Below are 23,017 nucleotides of genomic sequence, written 5' to 3'. Positions count from 1 at the left end.
AGCTAGAGGGAGGGAGAAAAGTGAGGAAGAGGGTTTGTGTTTGGGGTGAGGAGGAGGAGAAGGAGAAGGAGGAGTTGAGTTGGTGATCTACACTTTGCATGGTCGTATATTGGTCGGGTTGCTTATTTATTGAGCATTCGTGGCTTGGAAGCTCAACATCCGCTATCAATCAATACAAGACAAATGATACTAAACAAGTAGAGCAGTCTCGAACAGAGTTTTTGGTCTGCTTTTACGAAACAGGTTTGGTGATGAGTGAAATTGTGCGTTTGTAAAGGTGCTTCGGAGCGCGGGCTTTGTGTTTGCGCAATCACGTACCGCACCGGGATTCGATATCACGTACTGTATTTTTTGATCCTTACTATTTGTGTGGACAATATACAGATATCTGGCAGCCAGACTTTTGTCTCATCCTCTGAACAGAAATCAGGCAAATCGTGGCTTCTAGTAATGACCAGCGTTTCAGTAAGAGACACTCCCAGCTTCCACTTCTCCCATCCGTTCCAAGATAGAGCGTTCTTTGACAGCCGTCTGGCTTGATAATACCACACTCACTGTTCACTAAACCACAACCCATCAAGAGCCGCCGGTAAGGTGTAGAATCACCCGATGCGGCTCAAGAATCCTCATAGACAAGACAGACATGGGTTCCACGTTGGAGGTTGAATCAAAGTGATCACTCAATACGAGCATTCCCGCGCGCGCAAAGTGTCCTCTATAGTCAATATAAGAGTAGTACACACGAAAACCACTCTTGACAGAATGGGAAAGCCGGAGACTGGCATCCAGAAGCGAGAGCTTCCATATGCAGGTACACGTTTCTGAGTTCTACTGTAGTGAAGCGCAAATGCTTCCGCCGCGAAATTCTTGCTTACCCGTTTTCGCCGCGATATCTTCCATGAACATGAGATCGTGGTCATATATAGTATTCTGTAATCCTTCTAACACCGACCTCTTGATACGATGTATACAGCAGAGTAGTAAATAAGGATATATTTCAACCAAATGAATCTAAACAAATTTCCACAAAACCAAACCGATAACAACCCTCACGCACCATCAATCACTATCAAATAACAACAAATAACCATAAACAATACAGAAAACACCTGCAATGAGACTCTATGTTCGTTTTATTTATATCGTCGGACATCGCCTACACCCGCTCCTTTGACTTCTTTGATTTCTTTGACTTCTTCTTCTTCTTCTTATGAACGGCGCCATCGCTCTCTTTTCTGTACGACACAAGCCGCGGGATAACCACAATCGTGTCCGCGTCCTCCGCATACTTGTACGGCGGAAACAACGCCAGATTCTGCAACGTCATCGGCCGCAACGCAGCCGCGCGCTCGATGATCCGTCGAATGCCGTCGTACCCGCACTGCTCGATGACCGCCGCGCGGATCTCCTCCATCCGCGACTCGGCAAGCGCAATGAACTCGGACCAATCCTTCTGCGCAATCTGCGTCGCGTCACATCCTCGCTCCAGATGAGACTTGCGCATCCGGTGCGTGGGTCCTACTGCCGGTGTGGCCATCGTCGCGAGCACGAGCGCAGGCCATCCGCATCGGTACTGCAGCTCGTACACCCGCTCGCACTGCCGCAGTCGCGCGTGCACGATACTCGCAGAAACATCGTACGTCGCCTGCCACGATCGCGAAATCTGCGTCCGCTTTCCCCATGACCCGTGAACCTGATTTTCGCAGTGCCGCGCAGCAATATCGGTCCACCACCATTTCAGCCACTGCCGCAGCTTGAGAATCGCATTCATGTTCTTCGAAGACAGTTCAGCGCGGCCCTTGATCACGTTCTTCAGCCACGTCTTGTGGCCAAGTTCGCGCTTGTCGCGAGTGCCCTTCTGGTCTGAGATGTAATCATGGCCGTTGTGCAGCGCTACCTCGGTGAAATCAAGATGTTTCTTCGGATTAGACGTCTCGCGGTCTTCGGCTGTCGAGGGAGCAGTCATGTTTACCACGTTCATCAGCTCCTTTGCGGCAGCCAAAAGCTCTGCAAACGCTCCCTCGGCCGAAAAGTGGTGCTCGAACTTGGTCTTGTTCATCGCCGTCGAGTCTCCGGATCCTGGTGTGCCCTCGATAGAAGGTGTATATGGCTGCGCCGCTTTCTTTGTAACTGCTCTCGCCGTCTGTGTAGGAGTAACAGACAATTTCAATCTAAATTATGAACCAGTTAGTCCTGACTATAAATGCAAGGGATTCACTACAATCTCTTACATTCTGCGTGGCTTTTTAGCTGAATGAGGAGACAGAGTCTGATCTTCGTCGTTGGACAGCATTTCGTCGTCATCAAATCCATCGTCATCATCGTCCGCATCATCTTATATTCTCGTTAGTATCCACAGTCATAATAAACCCTTCTATATAGAAGCATACCTCCAAAACTATCATTAAAATAATTCGCCTTCCGTTTACGCGTCGATGCACTCGGAGGCGTGAGATCGAGTGTCTCTTTCTCACTTGCTGAAGTCGACAATGCCCGCTTCTTCTTTGGCACTCTCTTATTGTGCTGTGGCCGTCCATCTGCCAAAGACTCGATCTGCTCACCGCTGGACAAGGCTGTTGCGTCGTCTTCGCCAGCGGGCTCGGAGGTTACCGGGTCTATCTCAATTGGATCGGCGGCATCTTCGGGTATTTCAGAAATCACAGTCTCCGCAGCTTTCGGACTACTCTCTCGCAATAACGTCGCATCGACATCTTTCAGCAACTCGCGGTCACCGTCGACCTCGACCGGCAGCGCCTCAGACGCTAGCTTAGGCGACTCAGGAGACACAGAATTATGGGGCGAATTACTTCGCAGGTCCTTTGACGACGCCAAATCCGACGCGGGCGCTAAACTCGGCGATCGCGAGGAAACTGTCTCGCCCTCGATAGCGTCTGGTTGGGACTCATCGACAAGTGGATGTGAAGAGTCGTGATTGGTGTCATCTTCCACAGGAGGCTCACGAGTCTCCTCCGCTTGCTCTACAGCTTGCGTAGTAGACACCTCTAGAGGCTCAACTGCTATTCCAGCTCTTGATGTATCCTTCGCTGCTTCCTCCTCAGCACCTGGCTCGTCTGGAGAAATCCGGACATCATCCTCGTTGGTAACCTCACCCTGAACGATTTGCACGTCCCCAGCAGCAGAATGCTTCTCTGTGAGATCAGAAGCTGGCGTAGACGGTTCAGCTGACTTGCTAGAGGAGTGCAGACTCTCCTCGTTCGTAGTTTGATCTTCAGTTTCCGCACGGGCTGATGGGTCGACAGACTCCTCAGAGCCAGAACTTGCAGTAGTCGGAGCAGATGGAACGGGTGAAGCAATAGTGGCAGGCTCTGCAACATCCGACGAAGTAGGAGCATGAGAATCGAGTTGTGAAGGGTCGCCGGTTGGTGGCTCATCCGAGTCATCGTCCACGGGCGTCTCAGGCTCAACCGTAGCACTCGACAATGGCTCATCCACAACTTTCGATGGCGTGGACGGATGCGTCAGTGAAGATATCGCCAGCTGGGATACCTGCTCCACAGCTTCCGATCTAGGCTCAGGCGACGTCTCTCGCAAGATCATCACCGGAAGCTGTGATTTCCGTTTTCGGATAGTAGACCGGGTCGGACCCTCAGACGGCGGCGCTTTGTCCACATTTGATTTCGCGGTAGTTTGTTGTTCTGCCGGCTCGGATGCTGTAGGAGGTACCGATGCGCGCTTCTTTCGCCCTTGTCCTGGTTTCGGTCCTCGTTTGGCTGGCTTTGGCATATTCGGCAGCGAATACTGCTCCACAGACGTGAACTTAGCCCCTGAAGCCACGTACGCAGGAGACTGCGCTTGAGCTCTCACTTTTCCGGTTTTCAAAACAAACAGATTATAACCATTGGAGTTCCGCCGCTCATGTGAATCGCCTTCGTGTGATTGACATCTCCGCTTATTATTTAATCTTGGTGGCAAAGGTTCGCTCTTCGGAGTCTGCTGTAGCGGTTCGTCAGCCTCCTCCGCAGGTGGCTTCGGAAGGATGGTTACAAGTCGCCGTTTCTGATTGTCGGTCGCAGGCGACTCTGTAGGCATGGACGATGAGGTAGGAGAAACAAGAGCAGCAATAGAGCTCTTCCGTCTCGCTGTCTCAATAGCGGCGGAAATATCTTCTGTCTGCTCTTGCGCAGGCTGACTAGATTCCGTTTGCTTGGTGAGTGAAGATGGCGAAGCAGGCCGCGATGTCGCATGCTGGCCATCATACTGTGGCTGGTGAAAAGACTGAAAGGCCGACAGACCGCGGTTTGCCGGTTTAGGCTTTGGTGCGGCAGTGTCTTTCACCTCTGTAGCAGCCGACGATCGCGAGTCTGCGAGAGGCGGCGTCGCGGATGATCGCTGATGCTGTCGATGGTAGAGTTGCTGCTGGCGATGATATTTCTCGAGCTGCACTGATGGGTCAACTCTTTGGTCCTGATGGTTCGAGTTCGAATGGGGCTCATCAGCGGCCGGACGTCTGTCGCTGTCAGTTCTCAGCGGAGCAGACGATTGAGGGATAGTCGAGTCCAGAGCGGGACGAATGTCAGTCGATGATTGTGTCGCAGCCTGAGGAGGAGGGAAAGGAGAGTATGTTGCAGAAGGAGGATTATGGAATCTTTCATCGAGGGAAGATCGGTGCGGGGGATGGGGGTAAGCAGGAGTATGAGGAGACTGCTGCAGAAAGAGAGGGCTTTCCGTCACAGACGAATGGCGCGCAGAAGTAGCAGAATGTCGGCGTGAAGAATCAGACAGTGAATTTCGATGCTCGGCCGCATGCCAATCAATAGGCGCCGGGAGGGGAGTATGAGCCGGATTAGCAGACAGAGGGGTACCAGCCGGCGTGCCGATGGGAGGCAGCGGCAGTTGTGTTGGCCAACCCCGCGGGCTTGTTTGTGAGCCAAATGAGTTTCGCGACGGCGGCAGTTGAGGACGCGGAGCCGATGGGTAGCGGTTTGCGGTGGGTCGGTCGAGAGTGTCGCGAATGGGCGGAAGCACGGATGAGGACGATGACGTCGACAACGGCGGCTTCGAAGGGGAAGGCGGTTGCGGAGGCGGTGGCTGCTGCGGTTGTAGCTGCAGTGGCTGCTGCTGTTGATGCATTGGTAGCGGTTGCTGCTGCTGCTGAAATTGCTGCTGTTGCTGATGTACTGCGGGGGAGGGTGAAGGTAGAGGGGGTTGTTGGGGAGCGAGCGTGGGATGGGCAAAGGCAGGCGGCGGCTGTTGCTGCTCGGGTGGGTGGTAGGCCTGCTGCTGAAGAGGGTGTACTGACTGCTGGTACTGCGGTTGCTCATAGTAATGGGTCACGTATTGTGGGGGCACAGGCTGATACTGCTGCTGTTGTTGCTGGTCTGGGTGGGGCATAGCAGGTGGCGGAGGGGGCGGCGGCGGCGGCGGAGGAACGGCCATGAGCTGCCCGGCCGGCTGGGGTGGTCCGTAGTAGGGCTGCGAGATGTACTGCGGAGCAGGTGCCTGATACTGAGGAGTGCCATTCACGATCTGGTAGGGATACTGCGAGTGCTGGGGTGGGGGAACAGCGTAGAGAGCGGGGGATTGCTGCTGATGTGGATCAGGAGTCATGGCAGCGGCGGGGGGCTGGTGCCAGTATGCCACCCAGCGGTCCTGGTTCGGAATTGCGCGAGGCGCCTGCTGCAGGACTTGAGGATGGGGCGAGTGCAGAGGAGGCGGTTGGGGGTGGAAAGGCCGGCGATAGCGGTCATCAGAAGATTGCGCCATGGCTGCGATCGGGCTGGAGAAGGGGAGAGGTGAGCAAGGAGGTCGATATAATTGAGTGGAAGAAGGAGAGACCAGCAACGTACCAGCAGAGGAGGACCTCTACACGACGATCAACAAGAAGGAAGCTACAAGGACGAGTGCGCGCGGAGAGAAGCAGGGTCGAGAAGGAGTCGCGGCGAAAGAGAAATTGTCGCAGGCGCGCAGAGACGAAGAAGGTTCGGCACGGGCGTGTTTTGGTCGCTGCGCCGTTCGCTGTGGCATTTGCTGCGCTAAGCCCGATTCAGCAAGCGAGTCTGCTGAAAGGGTTTTTTAGAGTTTTTTTATTTTTTTATTTTTATTTGTTTTGTTGAGGGGGCGGGTCACTGCTGCCCATGCGTATCTTCGCCAGCGCTGCGTCTGTGGCTCCCCGGTTCGCTGCTGTTTCGCTGCGCTCCTGCTGCTGCTGCTCTGCTGTTGTAGTTGTTGTTTGTTTAGTGATTCTCTCCGCGCGACTGCGCTGCTCGCGGGCGCCTCGCAAAGTGCCGTGGAATTCGCCAAAACAAGGTTCGCGCAATAGCTTACCCGGCAGGGGTTATCCGGCCTCTTTCGCATAAAGCCTGCCTGGATCAGCTTCGCACGCGCCCACTTTGATGGAGGGTGTTTGAGTGATTGGGATTAGTTGGTGCTGTTTGCGCTGTGTTAGAGGACAGTTGGAGGGAGTGGGTGGTGCGGGGACTGTTGTAGCTGGTCGGAGCAACGGTGGGGTGGTCTGATAACGATGTAGAACGGAGGGATGGAGGCAGAGCAGAGACGCTTGAGTATTATACAGAGCAGCTCATGTGTGGGCTCTACAGGTCTTGAAAGACAAATTGATTGCTATAAATGACGAGGAAAAAGATCATCTGAACACTGAAGATCGTATATTGCAACAGCTAGTAGAATGGAGATATCGAGAGAACACCTCTATACCACACCACAATGCAGTCAGCTCAGAACTTGCGCAACAAGGAAATATCTCTCGGAGCAGTTGTCTCGCTGTGTTATTCTCGGTGATTTCTTATAAGATGTCTTCCACATTACAACCTGTCCTAGATGCATTTTATAAAAAAAAGAGCAGCTTGCGCACCCCCTGTCCCCTCGCTAAGAGAAGGAAGGGATATGCAGGAACAGCTCTCCGTACTCAGCGAGACTCCGCCGCCACTGCGCACCGCCAGACATAAAAAGTACAATAAAACAGTAGAATCAAACAATAATGCAACAATAATAGACTATAAACGGCAAACAGCAGAGCAGTGCTTAAAGAATGAGCGCAGCAGGTGCGCAGACCGAGATGTTCGGATTTCGAACATAGGCGGGAAGCCTGTCCCAGAACGGTAAAGCGTCTCAGGCGGATGCTGCGCGCAGGTTGCCGATCGCCGCCCAACCCGAGTTTGACCGGATTTTATTTTTATTTTTGTTTTTGTTTTCTATTTATTTCTATTATTCTACGCAGCAGCTGGATATATTCGCAATTCAACAAATATCTACGGCTTCAGCCCGCGACAAATCAGGGCCTGGGTGCTCGTCGTCGTCGCTCGGGCGCCAAAGCACGGTTGGTGGGGCAGCACCCGTTTTCGTCTAAGCAGCCTCAGCTTCCGCTTCTTTGGCCTCCTGCAGCTTCCCCACCGCCCGCCTCGACCGCCTCCCCATCGTCTCCCTGCCAAAGCCCTGTCTGCGAGACCAAGTCCACGCTGTCAGCACCCGCTCGAGCGGCCTGGAAATGAACGAGCTCCTGAACTCCAGCCTGCCTAATATTAAAGTCTCGCGGGTCGCTCGTAGGTTGACGTCATTGCTTGTGTCTGTCAGCAGCCGCTGGGGTTTGTGCCTGCCGCTTTTACCCCGTTGAGCAAAGACCGAACCCAGATTTCGCGACTCTCGGCCCTGCAGCCATCACTCTTTCTCTGCTTGTATTCTGCCTTTTTAGAAGACTTATAGACACAGCTGATATACGTGATAACTGGCTATAAACAGCGTCAATATCTCTGCATTTTGGCGATTTTAATTGCTCATCATATATCTACGTAGACCCCGAACCGAACCTACACATCCTCTATTTCTGGACAAAAGCTGTCAAACCACCGAATCCTGCTCGATCTCGTCCGCACTTGCCAGATAAGCATGCAGAACCTTGGGCCTGCACTGGTCCACCTAACCGATCCATCCAAACCTCTGTCCTGGCTCTCCAGCTCCCTCCTTGCATCTTGGCTAGGGTCCGACCAGACTTCCATCAATCTTCTGGCAGCGCCGCGCGCCGCAGACAAACCCGGCGAGCGGCTATTCACCAATTCATCCTCCTCCGTCTCCGCCATCTCTCTATCCTCTCTTCCTATCTCCTGCCCTCTTCCGCGCATTCCCCGCTGCTCTCTTCCACCTGTCTATAGCTTCTTATTACTTCTAGCGAGTGTACGCCATGAGTGCCTCCGGCGCAGTCCTCTCCTCCTCTCGTACGGTGTCCCTTCTTCTATCAACCCTCGAGCTCATCACTAACCGCTCCGCAGACTTCAAACCTCAGCGTGACTACAACCATGCTGACGACCAAGAGGTATCTTCTGACTCTTCTCTATCTATTTACTTTCTCCCCTGCTGACTCAATCTCCTATAGTACAAACGCCTCCGTGGTCTAGGTACAATCACATCCATCTCCCTGCTCTGCACTTTATTCCCGTTTAAACACTAACTACCTCCACACCAACAGCCGAAGCCGAATTCAAAGCTCGCTCGCGCTGCTACGACGACTCCCACAAAGCCTACGCCGAAGGCGACGGCGCAGCTGCAAAGCAGTTGTCCGAAATGGCAAAAGATCATGACCGGAAGATGGACGAGTACAACGCCGAAGCCGCTGCTGTATGTTTAAAACACCAGAACTATATTCTACTCATCTTGTCACTAATACTATATCTTAAGTTTGTTTTCCGGGCAAACAACGCCGACTCCGATTACGATGAGATTGATCTCCACGGACTTTACGTCAAAGGTACTCCTTCCTATCTCCTGTCCCATCCGTGTACTCAACTGACCTTTGTCAATTTACACATCTCCAGAGGCCGAAGAAGTGCTCGAGCAACGCATCTCTGCCTGCAAGGCTCGAAACGATGACCATCTCGAGGTGTATGTACTCTCCCTGATTTTCCAACGCTAAACTCAAGTTCTCAATTCATCTCTATTATAGCATTGTCGGCAAGGGAAAGCACTCTACCGGAGGCGTCGCAAAGATCAAGGTTCGCATACTACCCATCACCTCCCTGCATCTTCATCCCCCTAACTTTCCCGTCTCCAGCCTGCCGTAGAACAACTCTGCGAGAAACACGGATTCCAGTACGCCGTCGACGACGACAACGAAGGCGTCATCGTCATCAACTTCCGCTCCTCCGGCGGCAACATGCCAATGTCGAGCATGCCCCACCAGCCCAAGAAGCGCTACGACACTCAGAAGCCAAACGCTTCCTACCAGCCCGGCTATGGCAAGCACAACCAGCCACAGTATAACAACAACCACAACAACGGCACTTACGCGGGCGCCGCGTACGGAAATGGGCCCAACGTCGGCCATCCGCAGCAGCAGTTCCAGGTCGACCAGAACCAGAACCAATACCACCAGCAGCAGCAACAGCAGACGCAACAGGACAGCACCGCCGATATCATTGGCTTGCTGTTCAGATGCCTCAAACAGTGCCTGTCAAAGTAATCAGACGTCGAGCTGCCTTCTGCGATTCTGCTGTATCTTGTTGGTCCAAAATGTCGTGTGTATTCTATTTAAGTCGGCTCGGTGAGAGTCCTAAAATTATCTGTATTCTATGTATAATCTTTCTTTCGTTTTGGTTACTTTTTTTTTGTCCACTTCAGCGTCGAACTAAGCTATCAGCGTTGATTCCAATCGTTTGTATTCTATCATGTACCAATAAGCTATGCGATTTGATTATCATGTAAACCACCTTTCATTCTTAAATCCCACTTCTATCGTAACTTTTAAACGCCCAATGACCAAAAATTGCAAACACAAACAAACTACAAAAAATCAAGAGAAATTCCGATCCAGATACTCTGCAAAAGCACCCTTGATCCGACCAGCGTCAATCTGCCGCACCTTATTAAGCGCCACAAAACTCCGCCGCAACCGCTGCAGCTGCGCCGAAGACACACTCTCGATCGGTAAACTCACCACCGCGTCCCCTGCACCGTCAACAGCCACCTCGGTCCCCAACGCGCCATCCTGCTGTCGCTCCAAGATGATTTTGGCTACCTCCTGCGTCTGCCGATCAAGCTCGTAGACATAGTCCACCGCAGCAGCGGGCTTGAGGATCGTCGCAAAGTTCGGGGGCTTGGTTTTTCCGTGGATCAACGACTCGTACAGCGCAGGGAAGATCGAGGACGTGGGATCTGTATATGGCAGTGTGAAGAGCGGCGAGTCCCATCTGTTCATGCCATTTGGCTCTTCGTACCGGAAGATCAGGGCGTCAAAACTACAATAGTTCAAGTTAGTGCTTGCTCCAGGTCGGACTCTAGAAGAAATCATTCAGGGGGCTTACAGGTCAGACTCCCAGCTATCATCGCCCTGCTCGCGCCGCTTCTCATTCCATTCCCTACACAGTTCCGGCGGCGTACCAACGTGCACGACAGCATACGTCGACTGCTCCGCTTTTGCCTCACAGAAAATCTGGTACCGAAACCCTTTGATGTAATTCAAACTGTCGACGACCAACACGTCCTCCCGCGAAAGATGCCGTTTGATCGCGGACATCAGATTCGCGCGGGCCTGTTTCTCCTGCTTCGCGTCTGTTATACAGAGACGTCAGTATGTGATCCGCGTAGAGACTAAAGCGCATCGAAGTAAATAAGCAAAGGGAAAGTACACACCTCGAAACGAATCCTTCTTGATATCAAGTCCGTCATCAGACACCAAATGCACTTTGCGACCCGGCGCTCGCGTCTCAAACTCCGCAACAATCTCCTTCGCACGAGTCGTCTTTCCCGAACAAGGAAACCCCGATAATAGTACAATCGGCATATTCACCTCACTTCGAACAAAATCCAACAGATTCTTATTCTTCTCAACAATAATATTCCGCGCTATCAACTTTTCTTGTCCCAAAGCAAATAAACTTTGTTTCTCTGTGTTCAATTGGGAAACCCAACTCGCTCGCAATTTATGTAAGCGGCGCGGCGTTTGTACCGTTGTTTACTTTTTGCGCTCGCCTCGCGCTTCACGCGTCTTGCGGTCTCCTTCGCTCCCACCGCTGAGACCAAAGTGATGAGAATCGACTCGACTGCTTGAACTCCCTTTGTCTGAATTAAGATCATTTACTTTACAATATTGCGACTGACTGTGGACGTCGTTTTGAGTGAATCAGAATGCCGAGGTACGTGTTCTTGTGTTCTTTGTTGCTCCACGTTTGTCTTGACGATACAGCCTCTAACAACCTCTTTTGATCATTCAGAGAAATCATTACTTTACAAGCAGGTAAGACCCACATTTGACTAATGTACATCTACGTCTTTTCTAGTACATGCTGACTCAGTACAGGACAATGCGGCAATCAGATCGGTGCAAAGTTCTGGGAACAGCTGTGTCTCGAACACGGTCTAAGTCCAGACGGCACGCTGCGCGACGATCTCCCCACAAATGCGTCAGACCGCAAGGACGTCTTCTTCTACCAATCGGATGATACCCGCTACATTCCGCGCGCACTGCTGATCGACCTCGAACCACGCGTGATCTCAGGGATTCTAAACTCGCCGTATGCGCGCATGTATAATCCAGAAAACATTTACTCCGGCGGCGACGGAAGCGGCGCGGGTAATATCTGGGCGTCGGGATACCACGCAGGCGAGCAGCTGACGGATGAGTTGATGGATATGCTTGATCGGGAGGCCGATGGCTCGGACTCGTTGGAAGGATTCATGCTGATGCACTCTATTGCTGGCGGTACCGGGTCCGGTCTAGGCTCGTTCCTACTCGAACGGCTCAGCGATCGGTATCCTAAGAAAGTGATGCAGACGTACTCCGTTTTCCCTGCTACTTCACAAGTCTCAGAGGTTGTCGTGCAGCCTTACAACAGTTTACTGGCGCTCAAGCGGCTCACGCAGCACGCGGATGCAGTCACGGTGCTCGACAACGCCGCGCTGTCGCGATTAGCAGCCGACAGTCTCCGCGTGCAGAGCCCGACATTTGACCAAACGAACCAACTAGTGGCAACTGTCATGTCCTCGAGCACGACTACTCTCCGGTACCCAGGGTACATGCACAACGACCTCGTCTCCATTCTCGCAAGCTTAGTCCCCACCCCGCGCTGCCATTACCTGATGACCGCCTACACGCCCTTCACGGCCGACTCCGTCGACCAAGCCAAATCCGTGCGCAAGACAACAGTGCTCGACGTCATGAGACGACTGCTCCAGCCCAAGAACCGGATGGTCTCAACCCAGCAGTCGGCAGACTCGTGCTTCATCTCCATCCTCAACATCATCCAGGGCGAGGCCGATCCCACCGACGTCCACAAATCGCTCCTGCGGATCCGCGAGCGGGGGCTGGCCTCGTTTATACCATGGGGCCCCGCAAGTATCCAAGTCGCGCTGTCCAAGAAATCGCCGTACTTGCAAAGCTCGAACCGCGTCAGCGGTTTGATGCTCGCGAACCACACCAGCATTGCCTCGCTCTTCAAGCGGATACTGGACCAGTACGACCGTCTGCGGAAACGCAACGCGTTCTTGGAACCGTACAGGAAGCAGCCTATGTTTGCTGAGGGACTCGAGGAGTTTGATGACGCGAGGGAAGTGGTTGCGGATCTGATTAATGAGTATCGGTTAGCAGAGACGGTAGATTATCTAGCATGATGCTGATTATGTGTTTTTAACTTGTTGTAATGTTTCTGGATGTTTCCGGACGTATATTTATTTTATATCGATTGTATTAGTAAGGCTTTTATTTTAATTGAATTGGCAATGGTTATTATCTATAAGTGTAGACTACATATGCTCAGCTATCAAGACGCTGATCTGAACTAGCAACCCGTCGACGACTCTTCATCCTCACTTTAATCTTCTCCGAATCTAGAATCGCCTGACCCTGCAGAATCCCCGGCGGATACCACCGTCCGACGACCAAATCTGCGCCGATTGTGATAAGGTCACTGAGCTCGGTTACCGAATACGCCTTTTGCTGCAGCGAGACGCGGAACGGCATCATATCCCGCATGATTGTCTCGCTATCTGTATGGTCCGGCGGATCGGTCATGTACACTGTTCCGGAGAACATGAGCTCTGAGGTTTTCAGCTCTTTGTTGTCTTCGACCGAGATCGCTTCGACGACCATCAGATCTCGCGCCGTACGCCCTTTATCCTCGTCAGGCTCTATAAAAATCACGTCGCCGCGCCAGATCTTTTCGGCACCGAGGAAGGCGCCTTCGTAAAGTCTATCAGCATCGGTATCCATATCTAATGGAGGTTCGGTTTTGCCAAACACAGACCATGAGCGCGAGATCTTGAGCGCCTGCTCATCTGTGCAGTACCGGGGATCGATGAGCAGCCATGGCGCAATGTAATAGCTCTTGACGTCCTCGAGATACTCCTGTACGTCATACAGAAACAGCGAGTATCGATCGAACGCATCTGCCGGTAAGTTCTTGTCGTTGGCAGTGTTCACCGCCGGCACCCAGGGCGTCGGATCAAGCGGGCGATGAACCACAAGCGCTGGATGCGGCACCCGCAGTTTTCCCTCCCAAAGCACGGCATTGCTGCCGTTCAACTTGTCCGGCTCGTATGGATCGTCTTCCCAGAACGCCCACACCAGCTCGCCAGGTCGGAAGGGGACTATTCCCATCGCCCGCTCGCTTGCACGTTCGCCTTCGACAAGTAATCTCTGCGCGTGGTATTTTGCTTCGAGGGGGGTTAATTTTGCCACTAGCGATTTTGTGATTCTTCGCTTTTTAAACGGTTCGAGCTTGCTGGACCGTTCACGTACGGGGACGTCAGTCTCTGCGACTTCTGATTCTTCTTTCCGTTTCCGTTTCTCCCGCTCTGCATTCAGCAAAGAATTATCAAGACTCAAACGCGCAGCATGTGTTTGACAGAGTGAGCATTCACAAGGCGCGACATTATCCGGATCGCTGGCTGTTGAATTCGCATAGAGCCAGTATACATGAGGAGAGAATTCTGTGGCGGACCGGTACCGCTTTCCCGACGGATGGCCGAATGTGTAAGTGTCGTGGCGCTCGCGGATGTCGTTTGCGGTTTTTGTGGTGGTGTGGAGGAATAGCGCGTAGTTGTTTGGTAGTTTTTTGAGCGTCAGCTCCTCGCCTGTATGTTCGTATATAATCAGCACAGGCTTTCCTACAGTTTGACAATAGAACAGAGAATGTGCAACATACCCACGCGCTTGGAGAGAAGGGCACTGAGCTTTGCCAAAAACTGTGAGAATCTGACATCTTGCTTGCCGAGCTTGACATAATAGTACAATCTCCCCGCCTCGTCAGGTTGCCGGTTAAGCAACTCCCCAGAAGGATGTCCTTTATCGTCTCCGTCCGAGTACTTCAATATTATAGGCCGCCCTGGTGCGGTCTGCTCCGGTGGAGGACCGGATTCTGCCGTCGTTCGAATTTTTGGTGGGCGTAGTTTCTGCGATGGGGAAGGCTGTGTTGGTGATGGTTGTATCTCAGTTGCATTTTCTTGACTCGGCAGTTGAGGTTTGGGCGCATTAGACCCAGGTGAAGGTGAAGGCTTGAACGCTACCGGTGTGAATCCAATGACTTGGTAGCCTTCATCGTCGGAAGTTGACTGGAGGGGTGTATTCTGAGATGGTTGTGATTGTGAGGAACCGGCGACGGCTCTCTTCAGAGGTTGATCCATGGTGTTTGGTGCATTATTTAAAAAGCCTGCATTTTTTGGTAATAAATCTGTGGTTATTGGAATTAATAGAGCGCAGTATGAGAGGCAGATAGAGACTGATGGAGGGTGGTTGTTTGTGCTGGGAGTAGTCTGAAAGATGCAATTAGTTTTCCCAGCCGCAGCGCCGCCTTCAAGGTTTATTGAGGTTGAAGCAACACTCGAGTCTGAGCAGTAACTGATTCTGATTTCGAAACAAGAATATCAAGCGCGCGAAAGATGACACTGCAAGACTTGACGACGATTGTTGAGAAAATAACAGAAACGGTTGAGCAGCTAGAGACAAGCTCATCGACGGCGTCTGCTGAGCAAGTTGCGATTGAGCTGGAAGATGGTGGACTCGGTGATTCCGAGGTTGAGAAGCAGGCTTTTGGGCTGTTTAGAGATACTATTCGACGAAATATGTTAAATACGGTATGCATTCTGATTGATTTTTGTTTTTGATAGGAATTTGCTGATAAGTGTATGTTGGTAGAACTTGGAGTACGCGAGAAAGCTGCTCACGCAAATCGACAGCGGCGCGATGACGAGCGATACGTCTGACCCGTATCTCAAGTCGAAAGCTATCATATTTGCGGAACGCAAGCGGATAAGAAATGTGCAGGATGTAAGTGATTGTGAATGGTTGTTGAGGATTTGTTGTTGGAACTGGCGTGCTGACGACTGATATTAGAAACTGCAGACGGTGGACGAGGTATTGCTTGATTTATCTATTCATTGAAGTGTACGGTCATGCTGATTGTAATTGTAGGACATTTCACACAGAGCACAGAAAGTTACAAAGAACCTCGAAATTCTCAAAAAGACAAAGATTCGGGCCGCAAAGAAGCAACCTTCAGAGGAACAAAGCGATCCTCTCGACGCAACCCCCGATCCCGAGCAAGACTCGATGCTGAGTGCACCCACGACTGATTCTGAGAAGTGGCAGCAATTTTCAAGCTTACCTTCATCCAAGCAGACCACTCTCGAGGACCGACTGCAGTACCATCGCGAACAGCAAGACGCTCTAACCGAGTCTCTGATCCAGCAGACGTCGATTCTAAAACGCAACGCGATGGCACTGGGAGAGAAGTTGGAGAAGGACAAGGACGTGGTGATGAATGCGATGCATGCATTGGATCGGAATGTGGATAACATGCGGCGGACGGGAGGACGATTGTCGCAGTATCGCGAGCTGAGTGCTATTGGATGGAAGTTTTATATCGTTAGTGTGGGGGTGATGTTTTTTGCGGTACTGATTGCTATGATTGTGATCAAGGTGCTTCCAAAGTGGTAAGCTGTTGCGAGTAATGGGTGGAGTTTGTATATTATTTGCTAGTGGTACATGTGTAATGATAATTGAGGATGATGTTTATTTCATGCCTACCTTGATCTCCCAGACCGTAGTGTCCTACCGCCTACAAGTTCCTCAATGTCAGTGAAAGGCACTTCCTGTTTAATTGTTTTCTCCCGTTTGACTTTGACCTCTACTATCTTTTCGACTTTAATCGAGTTTTCGTCTGTGGTAGCTTCAAAATACTTTGAGGTAGTGCCGGTCTCGAGTTTCCTCTTCTTTGTAGTAACTGAAGAAGTGAGCATGCGCCGGTCGACAGCTTTGCAAAGCCCGGTTTCGGCAATAATACAATTGCCACACAATTTCGAGCGTGCACCGCAGATAGTCTGGCCGAAGCCCACTAGTAATGGATTAGCTTCCTTCCAGTGCTCTTTTGGCACGATCTCCTCGATTTGCACGCGTGCTATTTCTGGCGTGACTTCTTTAGACGTATTGCGGAATGAGGAAGGAGGAAAGACGAGGCCGAATTGCTGGGATAGACGGAGAACGTGAGTGTCAACTGCGAGCCCAAAGTCTTGTTCGCTCTCTTTCTTGTCGCTTTTAGAATCCTCGTTATCTTCAGAGGCATCACCTGGATACGGCTGCGCATTTTGGAGATAGAGAATACCCATTTTGGGTCCGATTCCGGGGAAGGTTTTGACAAGAGTGTTGAGGTCTGTAGGAATACGTTCGTTTAGTCCGCGACCGGGGAGCAGCATTTCCGCTATTTTCTTCATGTAGACTGTCTTTTTGGCATGGAAGCCAACCCCATGGATCAGGGTATCCAGAACTTTGTCGTCTAGTGAGCATATTCGGGCAGGAGTTATCTCGTCAGGATGGAGGTGGTCGCGCAGGGCTTGAACAGCGGCGAAGGTGTGCTGGTCTTTTGTCTGTGAGGAGAGAAGGAGAGAGATGAGGATTTGTAGGTTCTGAGACTACAGCAACAAACAAGCATTGTGTCAGCAAATATTCTCATACAATCACTCTATAAACCCAAGTAGAACCTACTGCTATTGACTGGGACTGCTTGACGTAGTCTGGGAGCACATGGCAGCCCATGGAGTCGACTGGCGCGGGAAAGCGACGACGCATTTCGACGACCAGGTCGTAGAGCTTCAGCCATCGCTCTCTGAGGCCCCTCAGACGTGCGGAGGCCGCAGACGAGGGCGTCGGGTAGGAGAAAGACGAGGGAGCCATGGCACATCCCTCGAAAAGAGCACCGCGGAGCAGAGCAGCGAGCTCAGGGGGCTGCGGCTCGGGCGAGTTTCGCCAAAGTCCGAGCCGCCCGCGGTCAGGTGACTCTGAGTCCCGTGACAAAGAGCGACGTGCGTCAGCAGCCAGATTTGGGTCAGGGCTGCGGTGGCGATAGACGGCTGGCTGGCTTATAACCACCGCTCCCGGCCCACTTCCGCTGCCATCCTCACCACCACCCGACCCTCTGCTTGTTCACGACAAGCACCTCTTCTCTGCCGTTGCAGTCGATCGCATCTCACAGCTCTTCCTCGTCTCTATCTGCCTTCCCCCACCCGACTCACCATGCGCGTCCTTGTTAAGACCGTTGACGGAAAGAGTGCGTGCTGTGATGCTCCGTGATAGCTTGTTTGCCCCCGATAGCCCTCTCTAACACCCCTCCTCTCTTAGTCCTCACCCTCGACGCCAGCGAATCCGACTCCATCGCGACCATCAAGCAGACCCTCCAGGAGACGCACCACTTCCCGGTCTCGATGCAGCGCCTAGTCTTCTCCGGCACCGTCCTCAAGGACGAGGCCTCGCTCTCCGATTGCGCCGTAGACGACGGCGCGACCGTCAACCTCGTGCTCCGACTCCGCAGCAATGGCCAATCGAAGAAGCGCTGCTCGTTCAAGACCTGCTCGTCGACGCCTTTGCGGATCGTCGGCGACTGCTCGTTCTGTGACGGCCACTTCTGCGCCAAGCACCGACTGTTAGAGGACCACAAGTGCACCGGTCTCCAGGACTGCAAGCAGCAGCTGCACGAGTATGTTGCATCCATTCGACTACTGCTTTGATATTATTGATTTGATTACTGACATTACTTCTTCTTATCCTCTACAGACGCAACGCCCTCAAGCTGCAGCAGGAGCAGACTGTGGCGAGCAAGGTGTGAGCTGCTCCGCCGCTTGGCCTCGTGCGTGCGCACGCACTCGTGCACTCTACGTCCTTCCATTACATTGATACATCCCCGGTTCCTCCCATCACCTCCCTCTCCTCGTCATTATATACTATCTCTGCGTTTGTTTTCTTCGACGATGTTGCGTTTATCCATCGGGCGTTAATTTTCAGTTTTGTCGGCTCATTGTATCTAATCACCGCGCGCGTCCTCCTCCGGTCCTCGTCCTCTGCTCGTTGTCCTTCCTCGCCATCATATCATCCCGACATCTGTTTGCAAGTGCAGCGGCCCGCCTGCGCCATCTCACCGTATTCGGCTCTTCATATTTTTATCTATTCTTCTCTTTTATTTCCTCTCTTATGTTACTATGTGCTTAGTCGGTGTTGGTTGCGTCTGTGGTCGGTAATTGTGCTTGTTGTTCTTATTACTCTATTATCCCTCTCCGTATTGCTTTATGTTAATAGTTATCACACCTATGTCGATTCCGTGTTGTTTTTTGTGATGCTTTTTGGTCTTTGTCTGTTCATGCTGCTCTTCTGCTCTAATAAATCCAACTATTACTCACATAAACAACAACTCACCGCCGACGCCGGATGACGCGCTGCTGCGGCTGTGCCTCTTCCCCGCATTCGGCAGCCTTCGAGAAGCGCGTCTTCGGCATCACAGAACCCGCGTCTGACTGATCACCGAACGTGCGGCGTCTCCCCAACAATCCATCTGCATCAACTCCGAACAAAGAACCACTTCTCTTCTTCTTCTTCTTCTTCTTCCTCTGTCTGCTCTTCTCAAGAGCTTCTCTTTTTCTCTTTTTCTCTTATTCTCGTCGGTCTACGGATCCTTACATCACTGTCATACTGACCTCATCCGCCCTCGTCGAGATCATGGGCAGAGAGGACGAGCCTCTACCGCCAACGCTCTTGCCCTCCCGCTTTGCGCGTCTCGTCTCGGCCGTCTCGCGCTCCTCGACCATCTCTCTCCGCCTCGGAACTCATGTCGTCGAGGCCGTCCTCGACTCTGCTCGCATCGGCACCATCACCGGTATCGAAGTCACCCGTCGCGCTGTCGAATCACTCGTCTTCAAGGCCGAGGAAGATGTCCCGGAGAGCGGTTCCGCCACCGGCGTGGGTGTACGTATTTTTTACTCGGATTCAATAATTGTTTCAACATGTATAATGGCTAACATACAGATTTTGTATTCTGCAGATGGCGACTATCGCCAAAACATCAACCCTCGCTCAGCTCTTCACCTCGGCTTCCTTCCACTTCATGTCCTCGGCCGTCTCGACCGTCTCAAACCTCACGCAAGACTCGGTCCATATGCTAGATTCCATCTTTGGCTCAACCGAGTCCTCCCGCGCCATAGCCTCCATCATCTCTCTCATCCGACGCGAGCTTGGCGACGGCGCCGGCCTCTACGGACTCGTCTCCGGCCTGACCTGTTTCTCTATCCTGCAAGCTCGAGGCTGGCGCAGATCGATCCAGCAGATTGAAATGCGCGTCTTATGGGACGTTGTCGTGCTCGACACCGGCGAGACGAGAACTTTGGAAGTTAAGAATCCACAGGTCGATCTTTACGACGAGCTGTCTGTCATCCAGCATATCTCGCCCGAAGCCGAGGTCATCGTGAGCACCGAAGAAGTCACTACAAAGACCACGACCATCGAAGTTATCGGTGGCTCGCCGAACGAGTCGAAATTGACGATTCCCGACAACGCAATCGTCATGGAGGAAGAAACGACACAAGATCCCCGTGACGGTGAACGTCCTCGATATAAAGTCATGTTCCAGAGCGTTAGCAAACGTATGAACAAAAAGCGCGGCTCGGGCGAAGAAATCGAGACACGAAACGACAACAAACGGGCCATCGAGAGCAGCAGTAACACCAGCAGCAGAACATATAGTGCGCTCCCAACTATCTCCCAATCCCCATCTGGCGAGGAAGTCCAGGCTGATTTCTCAGTCTTGGCCGTAATCGAGGATCCGGAGGAACCCCCAGCGCTTGATCTCGACAGCTACCAGCAAAAGCGACGTCGGTCGTCAGACCTGCTGTCGTCTCCCATGTCGACTACCACTGCTGCTGCTTGGAGGGAGAAAGATGCCATGTCTGGATATGAGACCCCGACTCCATTCGATGAGGACGCGACCATTGCCCCGGATTCGCCAGCTTCGGTCTCGCGAAGAGTCTCGAAATCAATCATGAACTACGAGGATAGCAAGCGCACCTCCACTGACGGATCATCGTACGGAAAAATCTCGCGACACAACTCAGTGCCTTCTGCGCTCTCTGCAGCGTCGACTCCGCGAAAACAGCATTCAAGCAAGCTGCAGCTCGAAACTTCGCAGGGAGGCATTAGCAACAGTCACAGCGGAAGTTCTTCGCCTTCGCTCTACCGCACCAACTCGGAACGACGGAGACCGTCTACGAACTCAGTCTATACAGTGAAAACAACCCAGTCTCAGACATCTCTTGTTCTCGACGCGACCGACGAGCCGCAGATCCAGCCATTCCCGCCCGCACACATCTGTCACAATCTGGCGAAATATATGCGGTTTGCGTCTGCATCGTACGGCCAGGCGTTCCTACGTCTTCTCGGACTTGGCGTCGCGGATCGGATTTTCCCGTCAACGGACTCGCACCATGCAGAGCATCACGCGTTTGCCAGCCACACAGGAATTGGACTTGAGCACATTCTACTATCGAGTTATTCGGACAAGGCAGTTGATGAGTCTGGCGGTATTCCGCTCGTTCACTTTGTAGCTGTCGACCACCAAAACAAGACAGTCGTGCTCACGATCAGAGGAACGCTGGGACTTGAGGACGTGTTGACGGACTTGACGTGCGAGTACGAGGACTTTGAATGGCGTGGAAAGACTTACAAAGCGCACACGGGAATGCTGAAGAGTGCGCTGCAGCTGACGCAAAGCTCTAGTCGGGTGTTGATGACGATTAAGGTTGCCCTTGAAGAATTGGGACCAGAGTATGGTCTCGTGCTTTGCGGTCATTCATTGGCATGTTTCCATTACTTTTCATTACAGTATTAGAGAGCAAGAGCTAACGAGGAATCACAGGGAGGAGGTGTTGCGGCTCTATTGTGTATTTTGTTAGCAGAGCCAGGCCCAGGCGGGATATGGGCGACTGCAGCGTCGTCGATGTTACCACCAGGTCGTAAGATCCACAGTTTTGCGTTTGGCCCGACGGCGACTATCTCAGCCGATCTTCGACGGTTAACACGCGGTCTGGTTACGTCTGTGATTTACGGGAACGACGTGGTACCTTGCCTGTCACTTGGTGTTCTGCGAGACTTTCAGAGCGTGGCGCATGCGTTCAAGGCCGACCACCGAGTTGTGGAGGAGCTGAAGAAGCGAGTGTTTGCTAAGCTTGCGTCACGATCAGGTGCATTTTTTGATGTTCAGGATGACGAGTATTTGTGGGAGGAGCTATGCAAGCTGCGGAAGGAGATGCAGCACGAGAAGCTTGTGCCGCCGGGAGAGGTCTACCACTTGACGACGAGCACAGTTTTTGAAACACACGACGGACGTACGAGGAAGGCAACGAGGGTCGTCGGCCGGGTTGTACTTGATGTCGAGAAACGATTTGGAGAGCCGGTGTTTGGAAGGGGTATTTTTCATCATTCGCCGGTGTATTACGAACGGTCTCTCCAGGTTTTGGAGAGAGGAATTTGCGGGGACATGTATGAGAACGAGTAGCATTGTTTTCTGGACTTGAGAGTGGCAGCTCGTTAGGTTTCACTTTTGACATGGCATTTTGTATGATTCTGGAATTTTGATTTCTTCGGAGGGCGTATGGTGGTTCTTGTTATTAGTTATGGAATGACGCATCACTCAAAAAAGCTGTTTTTTGGATATTGTAATTAAGTTGGCAGATTCATGAATAGAGATGTAGATATTTTTATGAGATCCTAAAAGTTGAAATTAACAGAAAACTATGAGAGAATTATATAATACAGCAAACTTTTTGTCCCAGAGCAGAAAACAAAAGAGGATAGATAAAAGTACAAGGACCGAACCGCTGAGATCTAGATGAGATTGTGTATAGAAGCTCACTGATACCAGAAAGACACCTGAAGCAAACAAGATTAAACAAACAAAAACGCGGAAAAGTGGCGGTAAAGAGCAGCAGTCAAAAGGCTTATTGCTATGGCTTATCGTCGGATGAGGATGTAGATGTTTTCCTGCTTGAGAGATGCAAGCTTTTTGTATGAGCCCTCCAGACAGAGCAGCAGACCACCGAAGGAAACGTAAACGGCACTAGATAGAACGAGTGAATTAGAAAAAGATCAAAAATCAAACTAGATCATCAATAGGAAATCATACATGTTTTCGTTCTTGCCCTCCTCGAACTTGTATACGGTGCCGTACATGACATAGTCGTAGTCATCCGCCAGCCCCCGCTCACCAGGCTTCGACTCTCTCCATCCAGAAGCAGAAGTAACCTGCGCCGAGTCACCGTCAAGCGAGAGCGTCTTTGCGAGCGCGATCGAGAGAATCTCGCCGCCGGAGACGGGGAAGAGCTCGGTGTTGAGATCAAGAGTGAGGTGGATGTCTGCGGAGCTGTTTGATGTCGCAGTCACACGCGAGACGCGGTCGTAGCGCTTGTCGTCGAGAGAGGTGATTGTAAATAGATCGTCAAACAAAAGAGCGGACATCTTGAACGCAGCAGATAGGATAATACGAGGAATATCAGAAGCAGATATCTCGAGATCGTGCAAAGAAAGGAAAGAAAATAAAAAAGAGAGCTGCGGCTGTGCATGTGGCTGGTACTGTGGCTGGTGGGATGGCTGCCGGCTGCTGCGTCGCTGAGCTCAGAAAAGCCGCCGCCTCGAAACCAGCTCGCTCCTCGTTCTCCGTCCTGTCCTCTTCACCAGGATTCTCCTTTTTTTCCTCCACTTTCCTTTATTCTATCTTCATATCTACTCTTATCCTTCTTGTAATCACTA

At 51.9% G+C, this 23,017-nt stretch overlaps 10 protein-coding genes across 10 annotated transcripts; 5 read left to right on the top strand and 5 right to left on the bottom strand.

Moving 5' to 3' along the window:
- Positions 1-978: 978 nt before the first annotated feature.
- BZA70DRAFT_272165 (uncharacterized protein) lies at positions 979-5,914 on the bottom strand. Its single transcript, XM_064911605.1, has 3 exons — positions 2,391-5,914; positions 2,232-2,334; positions 979-2,171 (listed from the first exon to the last, which is right to left on the bottom strand). Exons 1-3 carry the CDS (start codon positions 5,722-5,724, stop codon positions 1,157-1,159), a joined length of 4,452 nt encoding a protein of 1,483 aa, XP_064770800.1. The 5' UTR covers positions 5,725-5,914; the 3' UTR covers positions 979-1,156.
- Positions 5,915-8,029: 2,115 nt separating this feature from the next.
- BZA70DRAFT_272159 (uncharacterized protein) lies at positions 8,030-9,668 on the top strand. The gene is made up of 8 exons (XM_064911604.1): positions 8,030-8,186; positions 8,241-8,284; positions 8,345-8,366; positions 8,438-8,586; positions 8,647-8,716; positions 8,784-8,850; positions 8,912-8,960; positions 9,020-9,668. The coding sequence occupies exons 1-8, from the start codon at positions 8,153-8,155 to the stop codon at positions 9,425-9,427; spliced, it is 843 nt and encodes a 280-aa protein (XP_064770799.1). The 5' UTR covers positions 8,030-8,152; the 3' UTR covers positions 9,428-9,668.
- BZA70DRAFT_272156 (chromatin associated protein KTI12) lies at positions 9,669-10,831 on the bottom strand. The gene is made up of 3 exons (XM_064911603.1): positions 10,597-10,831; positions 10,269-10,515; positions 9,669-10,202 (listed from the first exon to the last, which is right to left on the bottom strand). The coding sequence occupies exons 1-3, from the start codon at positions 10,745-10,747 to the stop codon at positions 9,758-9,760; spliced, it is 843 nt and encodes a 280-aa protein (XP_064770798.1). The 5' UTR covers positions 10,748-10,831; the 3' UTR covers positions 9,669-9,757.
- Positions 10,832-10,970: 139 nt separating this feature from the next.
- On the top strand, positions 10,971-12,699 carry BZA70DRAFT_244165 (tubulin gamma chain). The gene is made up of 3 exons (XM_064910604.1): positions 10,971-11,099; positions 11,178-11,200; positions 11,264-12,699. The coding sequence occupies exons 1-3, from the start codon at positions 11,092-11,094 to the stop codon at positions 12,571-12,573; spliced, it is 1,341 nt and encodes a 446-aa protein (XP_064770797.1). The 5' UTR covers positions 10,971-11,091; the 3' UTR covers positions 12,574-12,699.
- Positions 12,700-14,692, bottom strand: BZA70DRAFT_272154 (uncharacterized protein). The gene is made up of 2 exons (XM_064911602.1): positions 14,106-14,692; positions 12,700-14,034 (listed from the first exon to the last, which is right to left on the bottom strand). The coding sequence occupies exons 1-2, from the start codon at positions 14,581-14,583 to the stop codon at positions 12,716-12,718; spliced, it is 1,797 nt and encodes a 598-aa protein (XP_064770796.1). The 5' UTR covers positions 14,584-14,692; the 3' UTR covers positions 12,700-12,715.
- Positions 14,693-14,724: 32 nt separating this feature from the next.
- On the top strand, positions 14,725-15,975 carry BZA70DRAFT_272151 (uncharacterized protein). The gene is made up of 4 exons (XM_064911601.1): positions 14,725-15,033; positions 15,095-15,226; positions 15,293-15,313; positions 15,371-15,975. The coding sequence occupies exons 1-4, from the start codon at positions 14,839-14,841 to the stop codon at positions 15,893-15,895; spliced, it is 873 nt and encodes a 290-aa protein (XP_064770795.1). The 5' UTR covers positions 14,725-14,838; the 3' UTR covers positions 15,896-15,975.
- Positions 15,976-17,214, bottom strand: BZA70DRAFT_272150 (DNA glycosylase). The gene is made up of 2 exons (XM_064911600.1): positions 16,940-17,214; positions 15,976-16,866 (listed from the first exon to the last, which is right to left on the bottom strand). Exons 1-2 carry the CDS (start codon positions 17,126-17,128, stop codon positions 15,982-15,984), a joined length of 1,074 nt encoding a protein of 357 aa, XP_064770794.1. The 5' UTR covers positions 17,129-17,214; the 3' UTR covers positions 15,976-15,981.
- A 253-nt stretch (positions 17,215-17,467) lies between these two features.
- BZA70DRAFT_235492 (ubiquitin-related domain-containing protein) lies at positions 17,468-18,056 on the top strand (the record flags this gene model as incomplete). The annotated part of the gene is made up of 3 exons (XM_064910340.1): positions 17,468-17,501; positions 17,573-17,927; positions 18,005-18,056. 3 exons carry the CDS (start codon positions 17,468-17,470, stop codon positions 18,054-18,056), a joined length of 441 nt encoding a protein of 146 aa, XP_064770793.1.
- A 749-nt stretch (positions 18,057-18,805) lies between these two features.
- BZA70DRAFT_272146 (uncharacterized protein) lies at positions 18,806-21,957 on the top strand. The gene is made up of 2 exons (XM_064911599.1): positions 18,806-21,068; positions 21,129-21,957. The coding sequence occupies exons 1-2, from the start codon at positions 19,263-19,265 to the stop codon at positions 21,765-21,767; spliced, it is 2,445 nt and encodes an 814-aa protein (XP_064770792.1). The 5' UTR covers positions 18,806-19,262; the 3' UTR covers positions 21,768-21,957.
- Positions 21,958-22,871, bottom strand: BZA70DRAFT_293077 (RNA polymerase subunit ABC14.5). Its single transcript, XM_064914401.1, has 2 exons — positions 22,395-22,871; positions 21,958-22,328 (listed from the first exon to the last, which is right to left on the bottom strand). The coding sequence occupies exons 1-2, from the start codon at positions 22,724-22,726 to the stop codon at positions 22,223-22,225; spliced, it is 438 nt and encodes a 145-aa protein (XP_064770791.1). The 5' UTR covers positions 22,727-22,871; the 3' UTR covers positions 21,958-22,222.
- Positions 22,872-23,017: the final 146 nt, after the last annotated feature.

This window comes from Myxozyma melibiosi (assembly GCF_037950935.1).
Source record: "Myxozyma melibiosi strain Phaff 52-87 chromosome Unknown BZA70scaffold_1, whole genome shotgun sequence".
NCBI lineage: Eukaryota > Fungi > Ascomycota > Lipomycetes > Lipomycetales > Lipomycetaceae > Myxozyma > Myxozyma melibiosi.
The sequence above is the reverse complement of the archived record's forward strand: the minus strand, read 5'-3'. Positions and strand labels throughout refer to the sequence as shown.

Coding starts and splice junctions, on each gene's coding strand:
- BZA70DRAFT_244165 (XM_064910604.1), top strand. Junction 11,201..11,263: donor AATCATTACTTTACAAGCAG/GTAAGACCCACA, acceptor GACTCAGTACAG/GACAATGCGGCAATCAGATC.
- BZA70DRAFT_272154 (XM_064911602.1), bottom strand. CDS start 14,583: ATGGATCAACCTCTGAAGAGAGCCGTCGCCGGTTCCTCACAATCACAA. Junction 14,035..14,105: donor CCTTCTCTCCAAGCGCGTGG/GTATGTTGCACA, acceptor ACGAACATACAG/GCGAGGAGCTGACGCTCAAA.
- BZA70DRAFT_272165 (XM_064911605.1), bottom strand. CDS start 5,724: ATGGCGCAATCTTCTGATGACCGCTATCGCCGGCCTTTCCACCCCCAA. Junction 2,335..2,390: donor TTTTAATGATAGTTTTGGAG/GTATGCTTCTAT, acceptor CGAGAATATAAG/ATGATGCGGACGATGATGAC. Junction 2,172..2,231: donor GCTAAAAAGCCACGCAGAAT/GTAAGAGATTGT, acceptor TTCATAATTTAG/ATTGAAATTGTCTGTTACTC.
- BZA70DRAFT_272151 (XM_064911601.1), top strand. CDS start 14,839: ATGACACTGCAAGACTTGACGACGATTGTTGAGAAAATAACAGAAACG. Junction 15,034..15,094: donor GACGAAATATGTTAAATACG/GTATGCATTCTG, acceptor GTATGTTGGTAG/AACTTGGAGTACGCGAGAAA. Junction 15,314..15,370: donor AACTGCAGACGGTGGACGAG/GTATTGCTTGAT, acceptor TTGTAATTGTAG/GACATTTCACACAGAGCACA.
- BZA70DRAFT_293077 (XM_064914401.1), bottom strand. CDS start 22,726: ATGTCCGCTCTTTTGTTTGACGATCTATTTACAATCACCTCTCTCGAC. Junction 22,329..22,394: donor GAGGGCAAGAACGAAAACAT/GTATGATTTCCT, acceptor CGTTCTATCTAG/TGCCGTTTACGTTTCCTTCG.
- BZA70DRAFT_272146 (XM_064911599.1), top strand. CDS start 19,263: ATGGCGACTATCGCCAAAACATCAACCCTCGCTCAGCTCTTCACCTCG. Junction 21,069..21,128: donor TGCTTTGCGGTCATTCATTG/GCATGTTTCCAT, acceptor GAGGAATCACAG/GGAGGAGGTGTTGCGGCTCT.
- BZA70DRAFT_272150 (XM_064911600.1), bottom strand. CDS start 17,128: ATGGCTCCCTCGTCTTTCTCCTACCCGACGCCCTCGTCTGCGGCCTCC. Junction 16,867..16,939: donor AGCAGTCCCAGTCAATAGCA/GTAGGTTCTACT, acceptor TTGTTGCTGTAG/TCTCAGAACCTACAAATCCT.
- BZA70DRAFT_272159 (XM_064911604.1), top strand. CDS start 8,153: ATGAGTGCCTCCGGCGCAGTCCTCTCCTCCTCTC. Junction 8,587..8,646: donor ACAACGCCGAAGCCGCTGCT/GTATGTTTAAAA, acceptor CTATATCTTAAG/TTTGTTTTCCGGGCAAACAA. Junction 8,851..8,911: donor AACGATGACCATCTCGAGGT/GTATGTACTCTC, acceptor TCTCTATTATAG/CATTGTCGGCAAGGGAAAGC.
- BZA70DRAFT_272156 (XM_064911603.1), bottom strand. CDS start 10,747: ATGCCGATTGTACTATTATCGGGGTTTCCTTGTTCGGGAAAGACGACT. Junction 10,516..10,596: donor CAAGAAGGATTCGTTTCGAG/GTGTGTACTTTC, acceptor TCTGTATAACAG/ACGCGAAGCAGGAGAAACAG. Junction 10,203..10,268: donor GATAGCTGGGAGTCTGACCT/GTAAGCCCCCTG, acceptor GAACTATTGTAG/TTTTGACGCCCTGATCTTCC.